The sequence below is a fragment of the Patagioenas fasciata genome, chromosome 8 (genome assembly GCF_037038585.1).
Source record: "Patagioenas fasciata isolate bPatFas1 chromosome 8, bPatFas1.hap1, whole genome shotgun sequence".
NCBI classification, from domain to species: domain Eukaryota; kingdom Metazoa; phylum Chordata; class Aves; order Columbiformes; family Columbidae; genus Patagioenas; species Patagioenas fasciata.
Genome location: NC_092527.1, coordinates 11,361,464 through 11,375,533, shown reverse-complemented (window position 1 = coordinate 11,375,533; position 14,070 = coordinate 11,361,464). Strand labels below are relative to the sequence as shown.

General features: G+C 40.9%; 1 protein-coding gene across 1 annotated transcript in view; it reads right to left on the bottom strand.

Moving 5' to 3' along the window:
- The window catches only part of ANK3 (ankyrin 3), a 359,991-nt gene extending 348,918 nt beyond the window's left edge, over positions 1-11,073 (bottom strand). The window contains exon 1 of the mRNA XM_065842855.2: positions 10,952-11,073. Within this exon, the coding sequence (XP_065698927.1) occupies positions 10,952-10,999 (48 nt within the window). The 5' untranslated portion in view covers positions 11,000-11,073. The remainder of the gene's footprint in view (positions 1-10,951) is intronic.
- Between the last annotated feature and the right edge of the window lie 2,997 nt (positions 11,074-14,070).

Here is a 14,070-nt window from a genome sequence, read left to right as displayed (position 1 = left end):
GTAGAAATAATTTGGCTGCTGAGACCTCCCACCAGTATTACTGCCCTAGTGAACTGGCCAGATATACTGACTGGTTGTTCAGTCCCTTTGTTTCATGTCTCTGTAATACTTCTTTCCCAGTTATTATTACGAAAATCTCAAATACATACATTTTAAAGTATATTTTTATATATAAAAATTATTATATCTCAATCGCTAATTCATCTAAATATTAGTATTTCAACTTTAGAATTCCAGCAGCTCTGAGAAATTGTTCTGCATTTAATCCCAAACTTTTCTCCAACCAAATCTCAAGAAAAATACATAGATTGAAAAAAAAAAATCTGTCATTCCTCAATACTGCCATCACTATTTCCCCCGGTCATTATATCACCTAAATTAGTATTTCACAATAGGATCATATAGTCTTAAGGTCTGTTTTTGAGAGGAGCAGCATTTTTTCCAACTCCAGTGCAGCCACTGCCATTCAGCACCTCTCAGAAGTCAAACCCATCAGCAGCTGCACACAAGGGACAGGGACGGAGCCAATGCCACTTTCTCAGCTGCAGACTCTGCCACACTGTGAAGAGTAGAGAAAGGCATAAGCAAGTGACTGTGATGAGTATGGATGATGACAACTAAAGGCTGTGATGCTGTTAGATACAGATATGCAGCTTTTAAATATAAACATTGCTAAGAAGTGACAAGATTGCATTTTTTTGTTTGAACCAATGAAAGCGACCACATACAGCAGCAGAGACACAACATTTATAGTCCTTTAGCTAAAGACAGCTTCAGCAGAATCTATTACTATTTCTTAGCTGTTCCACTATTGTTATTTTAACATAATTTGATATATGAAATTCACTATAACACGTGGACACATTTTCAGGAAGGTCAAACTTGTTGGCACATTACACTTGAAAACACACAATTTACATCAGTGCTTTCCAAGGTTCATAAAGCTTGGAGTTCTGCTGAAGGGTACTGTACACAATTTTAACTGACAAAAAACCCTAGCAAGGACTTTGAGTGACTAATGCAGCTGGATTTGCTATACTTACATCAGCAACAACTGTCACAAACAACAACAAAAGGGTTTTACATAATAAAACACAAAACATTCAAGTGGTTTATTTACACTACCATTGAAGGTTTTTTCAGATACCAGTGTCCTTCATGCAGAAAACCTATCATGCTGAACTGCCAAACTCATCTGCAGCGTGTGGAACTGGCACAAAAATAAGCAGATAACAAAATTACAGGTGTCCAAGACAATTACTTTGCCTTCCATGGAGCACTCTGAATGGCATTCCTTTTTGTTGCTCAAATGTCACAATCCAGTTAAACATAACATGCAGCTGACTACATAAAATTATCATACTGTAGACTCTTCCATTACATTACACTGGTTTTGTTAACTGTAGTAAAAGTAGGACATAAAATACACATTAACCATAAAATGCACAAGCTTTATGGAATTTGCTGTTACTTGCGAGTGGTTTTTTACACATATTCCTCTTAAGATTATCTGTAGTGGCTATATAACAGGTTCTGCTTCCAAGTTTCTTTTCTCCCTAATATCTAACCTTTGCAACTTGGTATATTCCCTCCCCCAACAGGGAATGTATTTGAGCTCAGTATGAGGTTAATGATCTTTATACATTCGCTTTTCAAGCTATAGATCACTACTGAATGTTTTCTTTTGTTCCAGTTTGATCAAGGGAATATACATTCTTTAACAAGTTGTTTAGGAAGATGGACACATTAAAGACAAGGAAAAGAAACTGCAGAAGAGAGACATGCATTTAATTAGAATTGTGACAATTGGAACAAATGCAACATAAAATGAGAAAGACCCTAATCTCTTCAGAAGCACGTTGTTACCTACTTGTATCACTGTAACAAGCAGCTCTAAACTGCTTGCAACAAACCAGTGTAATTCATTTGCAGAACAAAGGACATTTCACTTTGAAAACAGTTTGAATTTAGTAAAAAAAAAAAAAAAAGTGATTGTTTCTATCCTGTAAAACCAAAGCTGTGACTGTGAAACTATACTAGCAGCAAAACAAAGCACAATTATTAAATGGGCGAGAAAGTGCCACATAGATAAGCAGCAGTATTAAAGCTGCCAACCAGAGACAAACAAGGCAACTTTTAAAGGCCAATTATAAGAACACTACCTGAAATTATAATTCTCTTGGATTAAAACTGTTTCTTTAGCTGTATCATAGACTTCCTGATGGGCACACGAACATTAATAGAATGTGAAAATACTAGTTTGCCAGCAATATTGGCATTCCAACTACTAAAACACAATTCATAATAATCATCAAAAATTGGGATCTGGATTATTGTGCAGATGAGAAACACAGATTGAAAGAAATATTTGGAAGAGTGATTACAAGCATCACAAAATTCCACTGTCCTCTCCCACGTAAGCCCAAAGGGCTGATATCCACTGAGAGCTGCTGATGGTGATAGAGAAGGGCAGAAGGAATGTTAACAATCCTCCCCTTTTGACCCACATCAATACTGAGATCACAAAGCAGCTTTGCAGGGATGGAGTCCATGAAAAGAAATACAGGCCACACACAGGAAAGTATGCTGAACTGACACAGACTGATGCATGGGCATTCTTCCTTTTACTTGTTTGATTTATGACACAATAGACTCTGTATCTCATCTTTATATTGAAACTATTGCTGTTTTTCATGAGACTTGATAAAGCAGCTTTATTTAGGAGTCATTGACCCACTTATTGCTAGCCCCAGACTTTTCCAACCACTAAAACAAACGCAGGTAAACATCACTAATTTCCATATCCTTCCCGAAAGATACTGTTTCCAGTGACTTTCCCTGGAATGCAGAATTAGGTCCTAACGTGTGGATCACTGGAAAAGTACATTACTCTTCAGACCTGCCATCATTTCTGAATGTATTCAGCTTGCTACCTCTGACACTTGACCTTTAAACAACACAGCTTATTTATGAAACAACATCACAGAAATCAGAGGAAAGTCTCAAGTATTTACATAACATCTTCAGCAGCAATAAAGTCAGGTAGCAAAGCACCTACCCTGCTCCCCAGCACATTGCTCCAGTTCATCTCACCCCAGTTGCAGAAATCAAACACTTCTAAACTGTGCTGTAAGCCACATCACCAAAACAACTAAAGGTCGAAAAAGTTTAGCCTGTATCAATATAAGAAAAAGCAATACCTTCAAAAACCAGGAGTACCTTATTGGATTAATTTCACTAAGTGATATCAGAGGGGGTTTAGGAAAAGATTGCAAGGATCATCATAGGCTTGATGCACTAAGGGAGGGGTGAGGAAAAAAAAGGGCAACAAATCTAACACACACAACCCAAAATACAGAAAAGGTAAAGTTATCTGCAACAAAGGCACTGGAATGAGATATGGAAGCTACAGGCTGAGTTCCCAACCAAGGAAACAAGCACCAAGTGTAAGATCAAGTAAGGAAGCCTCAGGTTGAGCCTTACGAGCTGCATATGCTCCTCAATATAAAAGCTGAGCAACCGCACTGGTTGGTGCTATTCCACATGAGTAATTATTAAGAGGTGGATGCCATTAAGGTTCTTGCCTTTTCCTGATTCACAGCAACTTGCTCCCACCACAGGCTCCTATCCCAAAGTAAGGCTGATCCATGCATTTGCAAAGTCATGACCTGTGAAATTATTTGCGTATATGCTCTCTGCAGTTTTCTTTGAAGAGGAGCAAGCAGAATCAAGGTGTAGAGAGGAAGAAGAAAGGAAATTGGCTCTGCCATCAGATATTCAAAACACTGAATCACACATACAGATCATTCACCTGCAAAATGGGGTCATGTCTGTCGCACAAGAAGTCATTACTTGTAAAAATGAATGTCAGTGAAGGATCAAGTCCATTTCCTGAAACATCCTGGAATTGTTCCCATCTTTGTCAAGTTGCAGGTACAGTACCCCAAGAATTTGAGCTGAATTCCCCAAATAAAGTAATGAAGGCTTATGAGGCTGTGCAGAAAAAAAATTGACAGACAGCTTCTTATTAAACAGTGTGAACATGATGAGGCAAAGTATGCCGCTGTGGATGCTGAAATTAAATAAAAAGCAAACTGCCCGTGCTACCTCAGCCAGAGCACAGAGCAGATCCTCCACAGCGTACTAGAAACAACAGGGAAAGTAAGAACATGTTGTTGGTGCAGATTCAAAAAAAATAAAACACCCACACCACACATATAATGAATTTTAAGGCCAGATATTGAGAAGACACATGGATATTTAACTTCTCCTAATTTCACACCCAATAAAACTTACAAATACAATCAACTAGTAGCTGTTATGCCTAAAGTCTCCAACAACTTCAAGAGCAAGTCTAGGTGCATGTTACCTTCTCAGGTGAAGTGGTTTAAGAGGCTGTTGAGAGTATTTTCCATCTTTAACTTCTTTTACCTCAGCACTCACTGCACCTTAAAGGCAACTCACTCCATAGTTCTGGGTGATGTATGTGCCAGTTTATGTGCCTCAAATATTACACAAAGGACTCACAAGTTGAGAGATGGGACAATAATAATTACTGTACCTTAAATCTAATCTTGATGAGAAATAATCACTTACAGAAATTGCCTGATATGTACAAAAACAAAAGAAAACAAAAACCACTAACAAAATAAAATACACCATGGAGTTTTTCTATTTAAATAAATTCTAAAACCAATACTGAGCCACCCTTTTTTAATTTTAAGGCTGACAATAAAATGTTTTCCTTTACAGAAGAGCACTTTACACACTTTCATATAACACAATGGTCTGTACAGAAGCAAAGCGGTTTGCTTTTTGTGATTCCCCCAAAGCACAAACAGAAAGCTCCAAAAGAAGGGGAAAGAAGTGAACAAACAAGGAAAATGTTAACGACTCAACTACTCAGTAAGCAACACTTGCAGTTCTGCTGCTTTGCCTCCCCCATCAGCCTCATTTTCCCATTATAAGAGTCCAGCTTTTGCTCTTTTAAAATCTGTGAGTTCACGTATAGACCAGACTCCTCTCAGCAAGGAAAAACTACAACTAATCAATTTTTCAGCTTTGTCAGATCTGTTATCTGGTTGTTCTTTGCACAGTAAATCCAGCAATTCTAGGATGAATTTTCTTTGGACCTGTCCTAAAGCTAAACAGGTGTTTTGAGGAAACTGAACCTGCACAGAAACTGCTTTGTTGCCTGAGGCTGCACTAAACTATTCAAGTGACAGAAATGAGTAAGAGGTTACAGGGTGGAAAACAAGTTTATATATATATATATATATATTTATATATATATATATATATATATATATATATATTTATCTCCCCCTCAAAAGTTACAACAATAAACAGAAAAGCAGATAATCTTTTAGGAGTGAGACACACACAACAAAAACCTACAGAATAGTAAACTGAGGCAAAACCAAGTCATTTGTATTTAATGTGTCTGTGAAAATCGAGGCTTCCCAACACAGGCAGGGGGGATGTTAGACTTCCAGTTTTCAAATTCAGAAGGGAAAACAGAGACTGCTCCCTGATCATCTTCCCAATGCTTAGTAATTTCTCACCAACTGCATAATCAGTACCCTTAATACAGTAACAGGCATAAATTCTAACTCCACAAAAAATAAAAGAAGAACTTATGTTAATTATTAGGTCAGGTGTGGTCATTCATAACCTTTCCAATGTCTACTTTTTCATAAAACAAACTAATTGTCATGGAAGCTAGAGATTCCATAGTTCATTCTTTAAAATAAAGGAAGAAAAAAATCACAACACAGACACTTATAGTACTAGTAACAGTAGCATGCAAAAATCATAAAACTTGCATAAAACAAATGTTTTTCTTTTTAAAACTACCTATTAGAATTACTGAAAAAAAAAAACCACACAATTTTCCAAAATGGGTGTTCTAACACAAAGGTTTTAAAACCCAGAATCAATTCCCTATGAAGACTCCCAGAAAGAAACAAGTTCACATATGCTATCAACTGCTCTGTTATTGTGGAATGTTACTTTAGTTTCTCTTACTAACAGGAGCTGTCATCACAACCTGTTTAAAGTAAAACACAAGACCAGAGCAGGAGCTCAGCCAGCTCTTGCTTTAGGAGCAGCACACAGGGCTGATGGGTACATTTTGGCCCAGGAATGTTCCTTAATACAGCTATGCAAAACTCCCATCATCAGCTCATAACATTTTCTAAGTCATTACCAGATAGCTTTGATAACACCTGCTGATACAGTGATGGTGCATACATCAGATTTTGTATGGAAACTTTGAACAATTTCTACTTTGAAAGGCACCAACCTGAGTATGCCCTTGGAGAATGACTTTCTGAATTTTAAAAGGAGATTGAAGGAAACATGGTACCTTTTTCTCTTCAGCAGGTCAGCGGGAACTGAAGTTCTGATTATATTGTAATTTCTTCTATTAAATCAATTTAAGTGGCTAATACTAAATTATTTTTTGTGGCATATCACACGGGAGCATAAAAGGAAGAGCAGCCACTACTCCAAGACTTAAGAGGCTGTTTTTCCTCAAGACACCACCAACACTGGGCAAGATTATGAGAGTACACAATCATCATGTGAACAATGAGGCAATGACTGACAGGCAGAGCAAGGTTCCTCAGAATTTCACCATCACACTAGTTACTACTTTAATAAAGCAATTTTCTTTGCCATCCTCTTCATCCTCCTCCCTTGTTACTCTCAACCTGTAACATACCCTGTCTACATAGTCATGCTGTATCCCAGTGGCGAGGACAGCAGAAACACACAGCACAACCAACTACAATTTACTATGTATTTATGTGAATGCTTATGCAACTCAACAGTTGAGAGCAAGAGCTACTAGCACTGACCATCAGACAGCACATACAAGTTATCAAAAGAGCAGCAAAACTTCAATATTTCTTGACTACTAAGCTGAGAGTAACAGTTTGGAGTTCCTTCTTTTCCCTCTCTGCCCTGGACTAAAAGAGAGAAAGTGAAATCAACATTTTATTTCCAATTTTTGCCTAATCTTGCAAAATTTTCAGGGAAGAAAGAACGGGAAGTCAAATTAGTTTTAGCACATCAAAGAAGAAACATGTTCCAGACTATACTGAAGGATTTATTTTTGAAAATTAAGACTTCAGAACTCTCATTCTCCTTCTTTGGCATGTCAGCATTATGAACGTGTGTTTAACATTATGCATTTCAGTATTCAAGCATAAAACCCACCAAAATATTTTATACTACCCACATGCCCCAGGTTCCATGACACTCTTTGCTTCTCTGGAAAAATCTAATACATGCCACAAAGCAGTTGGGTCTTTTTTTGGTTACGGTGGGCTTTTTGTTGTTGGTTGGTTGGGTTTTTTTGTTTTAGTTTGTTTTGCTTTGTGGTTTTTTTTGTTTGTTTGTTTGGGTTTTTTTGTTTAATTTTAGAAAAAAAGAAAAGGTCCTTCAGCCAAGTCATTGCAAACTCCCTCAAAGAGCTAATGAAACTTTGCCTGATTAAAGATTACAAAACCATGCTTTCCTCAGAATTAATGCAACATGCCAGGTCTTATTTTGTCATTTTGAGAACCATGCCAACAGGAGCACAAGTACCATTGTCAACAGCTTCTCATGAAATCTAATGCTTACGGGAAATACTGACACCTCAGACAACACAGAGTGGCAAAAATAACCTTTAATGGGTAATCAATCCTCAGATTAGTATGTCAGCAGTATTTACATGGTGTCGAGAGTGCTGAATTTTGAGAAACAGAATATGTAAGAACAGAACTCCAAGAACTTTGGAGCAGACAAAAAAAAAAGATTAATGTGAAACTGATAAAAATTTAGGATAAAACCAGAACAGACAGCAATGGCAGGAAACCACTTATACCAAACATTTATCCAGAACTGAGACCCATGCAGTCCGATCTACATACTACACAAACTGGGGGGTGCTTTAGTGTTATTTGTTTTTTCAACTGCAGAACTACAATTTTCACCAATGTTTTCAATGACTAAAGAAAACATAGGTAAACTGACCAGATATAAACACCACAGAAGAAAACACAGCACTGTCAGTGACCTCCAGGTGCAATTAACTTACTTTTAGGTGTTGGCTTACAGTAGCACTCAGTGTTAGGGCCCAGAACTGTCATAGAAAAAGAACTATAACATGAAAGTGCATACTACTCTTCCTGTTGCTTTTTAAAAACAAACTTCTGAACAAAACATTTCAGAATACAGTGAAATGAAGAGCAACCAGAACAATCCTAATAATGAACAGTAGAGTAGTACAGTCACACAAAAATATCTTTAATAGCAAGTTATTTTCTTTTCTATGTCTTCACAGCAATTTTGATTCCCTCTGCAAAGCTTAGAAGTTACCTTGGAAAAAAAAAAACTGGAAATAGAATGCTTATCCAGATGTAATTATTTACACGAATTTGCAAATCACTGCATTGTAACAAATAGATCTCATTATCAAAAAAGAAAAAAGCACATATGACCAACAAATTACTATCTGGAGAAGATGAGAGAGATGATAATTCTTTCAGTAACAAAAATCCCCATCTCCTTTAGCAAGTATCAACACAGCAATGGCAAGTACCATGTCATTTTGTAACAGCAATCAAGCAATAAGCATTAGCAAATTCCCATAGAAAGTGTCTAGGACACTCCAGAGACATTCAAAACCCGCCTGGACATGTTCCTGTGTAACCTCTTCTACGCGTTCCTGCTCCAGCAGGGGACTGGACTAGATGATCTCTTGAGGTCCCTTCTAATCCCTAACATTCTGTGATTCTGTGACATCAGAGTGAGACGAAATAGAAGAAAAGATTATTCTAAGGAGCTCACTAAAAGTACCGACTGTTGCAAAGCACACCCTTATTTCTAACACTGGGCATTAGAAGCATCTCAAGATCTGAGCATCTTAGACATCCACCATCCTTTTATGGAGAATAAACAAACCCAAAAAAACCCACAACACACCATGCAAAGACATACCCTAAAAACGTAGAGCCTGACCTAACAGTCTTCTCAAACTGATGGGAAATCAGTTGCCCTTGATGGTCTGAAAGACCAAACGACAAAATTGAGACACCTCAACAGTTCTGCAACTATTCCAGGCCCAAGGTATAACTTCACAGTTTTGAGACTGAAAAGAGTCACCTTCTGTAAGGACTCAGTGCTTTAACACTTTCAACACAGCCCAGGTTACAAACCTTCCAGAAGGTGCTCGCTCGCTTTGTGAATACACAAGAGGCCATATTTTGACCATTTATCCTTGATCCAACTGCTGGAAGGTGTTCAGAAGGTGCTCGCTCGCTTTGTGAATACACGAGAGGCCACATTTTCCCCATTTATCCTTGATCCAACCGCTGAAAGCAAGGGAGTAAAAACGCCTGGAGTACTAACAGCACAGTAAGAAGTGCTGTCTTCACGCACTGGGAATTCGCCTTCAAACACAGGCTTCACTAAATGAAGAAGCGATGGACTAGGGGAACAGCAGCTTGCTGAGCCAGAACTCAGAGGACCTGGCTGACAGAGCAGTGCTTTGCTTCTAGTTGATCAGTTCTCTTGGGGCATTCGCTTACATTCCATTTTAAAGCGTGAAAACTGGACAGATTAGAGGGAGAAACATGAGAAATCATAGCACTCTACAATGAAAGAGATAACTGAGCATAGAAGAGAGGATTTAAGTGGTTTAAGTAGGAGCAAAAGTAGCATAAGAAGCAGGGAGATTTCATGATTTGGAAGATAGCAACTTCACAAAACAAAAAATAAAGCTTATTCACTCTTGATTAATTGTAGCTGTAATTTTAGTTTTCAGTTTTAGTTTCAGGAGTTCTGGGCACATAGCCAAAAAAAAAAAAATATTCAACATTTATCATACTTTCCCAATCTCTTAAAGCTTTTCTACTAGAAGTGTCATTTTGCTGGTTAGACATTGTGTAATAGGTCAAAATGTGCTCTTTTTCTGCCCTCAGAACTCAAGCCTTCACAGTTAAAAGTGATTATGCCATCTGTGTTCAGCTGGAAGAATGTCAGACCAGTCTGCTCAGTCATGACACAAGGCAGCATTTGTTAGAACAATAAACAGAACGTGATCACATTGACCACCTAAGGGACACATAAAAGGAAAGCTCCTTCACCTGACCATGGAGCCTGGGTCTCACTGCTGCAGAGAAGGGAGGTGTGGGGAGAAAAGCAGCTCCTGTGGCCACTCACATCCCATTGCAACAGAGCCTTCCACAGCACCTTCTCTTTACCTGCCACGCTGCTGGCGAAAGCAACACTTGACTCGTTTGACATGGATGCCTCTTTCACACGGGACACAAGCCGTTACCACCACCTTCCCAAGTGCACCCCCAGCCCTGGCTGGGCGGCCGGGTGTGGGTGAGGATGGAGGTGACACAGCCCCCACCCAAGAGGGTTTCCAGCCTCCGTCCCACAGGTACGTCGCACGCGGGGCAAAACAAGCCAGCCACATAAGCCAAGCACACGCAACACGCCAACTTGTTACGCGTTGAAGAATGTTATACCGAACACCACAAGTGTTAACATAAGGCCATCACACAGTTGTTTTAAAATACATTTTTGCCGTTTTTATCCCAGAAGACGTAGATACGCGCCGATCCTCTCGCCCGGAGCTCCGGTGGCGGCGGGGAGAGGCGGCTCAGCCCGCCCGCTTCCAGCCTTCGCACTTGAGGGCAGAGTCGTCCCGGAGCTCCGCTCCCAGCAACCGTTAACGGCCACGGGCAGCGCGAGCCACCCCCACCCAACAATCACCGCCCGGAGCCGCCGTCGGTGTCGCCGCTCGCAGCCCGGCGGGCGCTGAACCCGTTCTGCCCGGGAGCGGCCCGGAGAAGAGAGCGGAGGAGGAAAAGCAGAAGGAGCCGCCAGTCCCGCGGCCCTACCCGCACCCCGCCCGACGGCAGCAGCGCAGAAGCGAGGGCTGCGTGCTCACCTGGTCTGTGCCGTCCCGTCCCGCGGGCTGGGAGCAGGAGGAGGCCATGTTGCAGCGCTCCCAGGCACCTCGCCCAGCGCGGGGGCAGAGCCGGCCCGGGCTCACCCCCACCGGCGGGCGGGCCTGCCCCTGGCCGCCGCCGCCCCCTCAGGTGGAGCCGGGTCCCGCCGGTGCCTCCCATCCCGGGGCGGGCACGACGGGCTCCCGGCCGCCCGCTCCGGGAGCCGCTGCCGTCCCGTCCCGTCGCTGGTCAGCGGCTACGACCCCAACGACATACCTTGCGGCGGGGGGAGCGCCCCGAAGTCTCCCCCACGGGAAAACCGGAAGGACCACAGGTGCCGGAGGACTTCAGAGGGCCGGGAAGCCCCCACCCGCACCGCGGCTCACCTGGAACGGTGGTTGCTCCCCGCAGGGACTCCGGAAAATGTGGGTTTAGGCAGCCTGGATAAAGTTTGTTACACAGAATTGAAAAGCCAGCTAAATACTCTAGCTTGGCGCTAATGAATTCCGTGCTTACAGCTAAAGGGTGGCTGCTGGTTTTCCCTAATGAGCACTACAGGTGCAGTGTATTCACTATAATGCAGATATGAAGTCGTTCAGGTGTGAAAGGCATCAGGCGAGTATCTCACACACCCAGTGTAGCCGGGAGCTGCTGGTACGGATAACGATTACCTGATACTTGTAAACTTGAGCCTGAGTGGGTCTCTCTGGGGTTATTTACCCCCGTCCAAGCTGAAGGCTCTTCAAACCTCACACATGAGCTGCTGCATTGATTAAACCAGTAGTTTGCTTGTACTTTTTCTTAGTATTTACACTCTTGAAAAGTCTGATAAAATATTTTAATTGATCTTGTTAAAGTGTGTTTTATCACAGAACTTGAGCTTGTGAAAGTATTGTAAAAGCAATTAAGATTGTTTTTGTTTTAACTGAACTGGCTTTATCCCATCACCTTACTTTTCCTCCCCACTCAAAAGCCTATTCTGGTGCACCAACTTAATTTCCTGTTTTCATTAGAACTTGATTTACCAATTAGCAGCCGTTAAACACAACAAATGTTATTAAGCACTAATTCACCTAGAAATACTCCTATAACAGCCTAATCCAGTTACTACCACAGGCCTTAGCCCTTTAGGTGCAATTTACAAACTGAATATCCAGCTGTGTAAATTGCCTGTAGGTTTACACATCTTTGTGATATTGTATAACCAATTGCTTGTCACTCTCTAAAGCGTATACGTTTTTCTTTGTATATAAACCCAAATAAAAATATGTAACCAAAGACATCGGCTGTGTTGGAGAAGTTAATTCCCTAGAATGTCTTTATCCCTCTTATTTTGGATGTGACTCATTTCCTCAGCTCACTCAGAGAACCAGAAGCCAGAGATGGGGAAAATAAGGATCCCAAGCTACATGCTGGCAAAAAACAGGGGGGGAAGTACCTTTACTGATGAGGAGTTCTATTGCAGGCACTGGCAATTAGCAGCTCTGAGACTGGGACACACGTTATTTTTATATGGTTCGCATACCACAGCATCACTGCATACAGGAAAATTATAAAGACTCAAACGGAATTTGCAGATTGTAAGAGTTAATAACACCTTAAGAAAAAAAAACAGCCAAATGTGTACATGTAAATCCAGAGTCCATTTCTGCAGGCTTACATACCTCACTTATGTCACCTACTTTCTCATCTGAAAGAGTATACCTCCTTTTTTGGCAGCTGCAATGATAGCTGGAGGGAAGAAAAAGTTAACTTCCCTTACTTGGGGAGAAGTTTCAGGTCAGACTTCCCTGGCGGAGGCTTGGAATGTAAATGTGCTATGGCAGTGTATTTGATCCGATAGAGCACTGTAGCAGGTGGTTACTGTAAGATGAAAAAGGATAAACAGATACGGAGCGCAGAGAAAGCCTGGGCCTGCAGTAATTGGGGGGAGGGGGGGGAAGTATTATTTATCGAAATGAAATAGCTATACCAGCAAACAGATTTTTAGCAAGCATAATTGTCTCTACCTGCTGATGGAGTTATATTGCTACAGCTGTATTGACAGGACCTTAAGTGTGGACAAAGTCTAAGCCAGGGGTGTGAAACTCATTCTCACCAGGGGCCACATCAGCCTCGCAGTTCCCTTTAAAGGGCCGAATGTAATTTTAGGGCTGGACATATGTAACTAGAGAAACAGAAAGCACTTCTTTATTTCTTTCTCTCCTTTTTTTCCCCTGTCTTGTTACATAGGCCCAGTTCACCTTTCTCATTTAATTACAATTATTAAAGTAAAATCCAGGTTGGGTGTGTTTGTATGTACCCAGCTGTGAGTCCCACAATAAAGGAAGAGCTCCAGCGACAGCAAAGTGTTCCCTACTGTGGGACCAGAGTTTGGCAAAACCGTAGCTAAGGGGAGGTTTCAGAATTTACATCCGAGGATCACACATGTTTCAGCACTGCTGGGGACTCTGCGCATCCCTCTGCTCCCTCCCACCAGCTCCCTGTGCATTGTGCTCACTGCTGGCTCCTCTTTGTGTTGCTGAAAAGTTCATGGGAAAACTTCCTCTGACTTCAAATTCAGCCCAGGTTTCCTGCAGGAAGATACCAGCCCATGAATAACCACCACACTGAGATTTCCGTCTATCTACAATCTCATTCTTTGAAATGAAGGGGTGGTTTATGTTTTCATTATTGTAATCATATCAATGTTTCATTTTTTTAAAGTGGTTTAGTGCATGCTACACACTATGGTACAAAAAACCACATGACACTTAAAAGTAATTTGAACCTAAATACAAGTACTTTAAATGCATTTTAAATCTTTTTAGCCATGCTTTCAGGAGACAGTGACAATTATTTTTTCTTAGCATCTTCCATCCTTTTGCTTTATTTTCAGACAGTTCTCAGGAGCTTTTTGCTTTCTGGCATCCTGTCAAAATATTACTACAGGATAAGAGCAGTTCTTCCATGTTTCTTGATAGTGGGAATTCTCCTGCATAACACGAAACATTTAACAGGTTAAAAGCATCACCTGAGACATGTATTAAGGAGATACCAGCCCTCTAATATTATCTTGCTTTCCCAAACACTACTAAATCTCTTCTACTGTGCTCCTGCATTGTCATACTAACAAAAT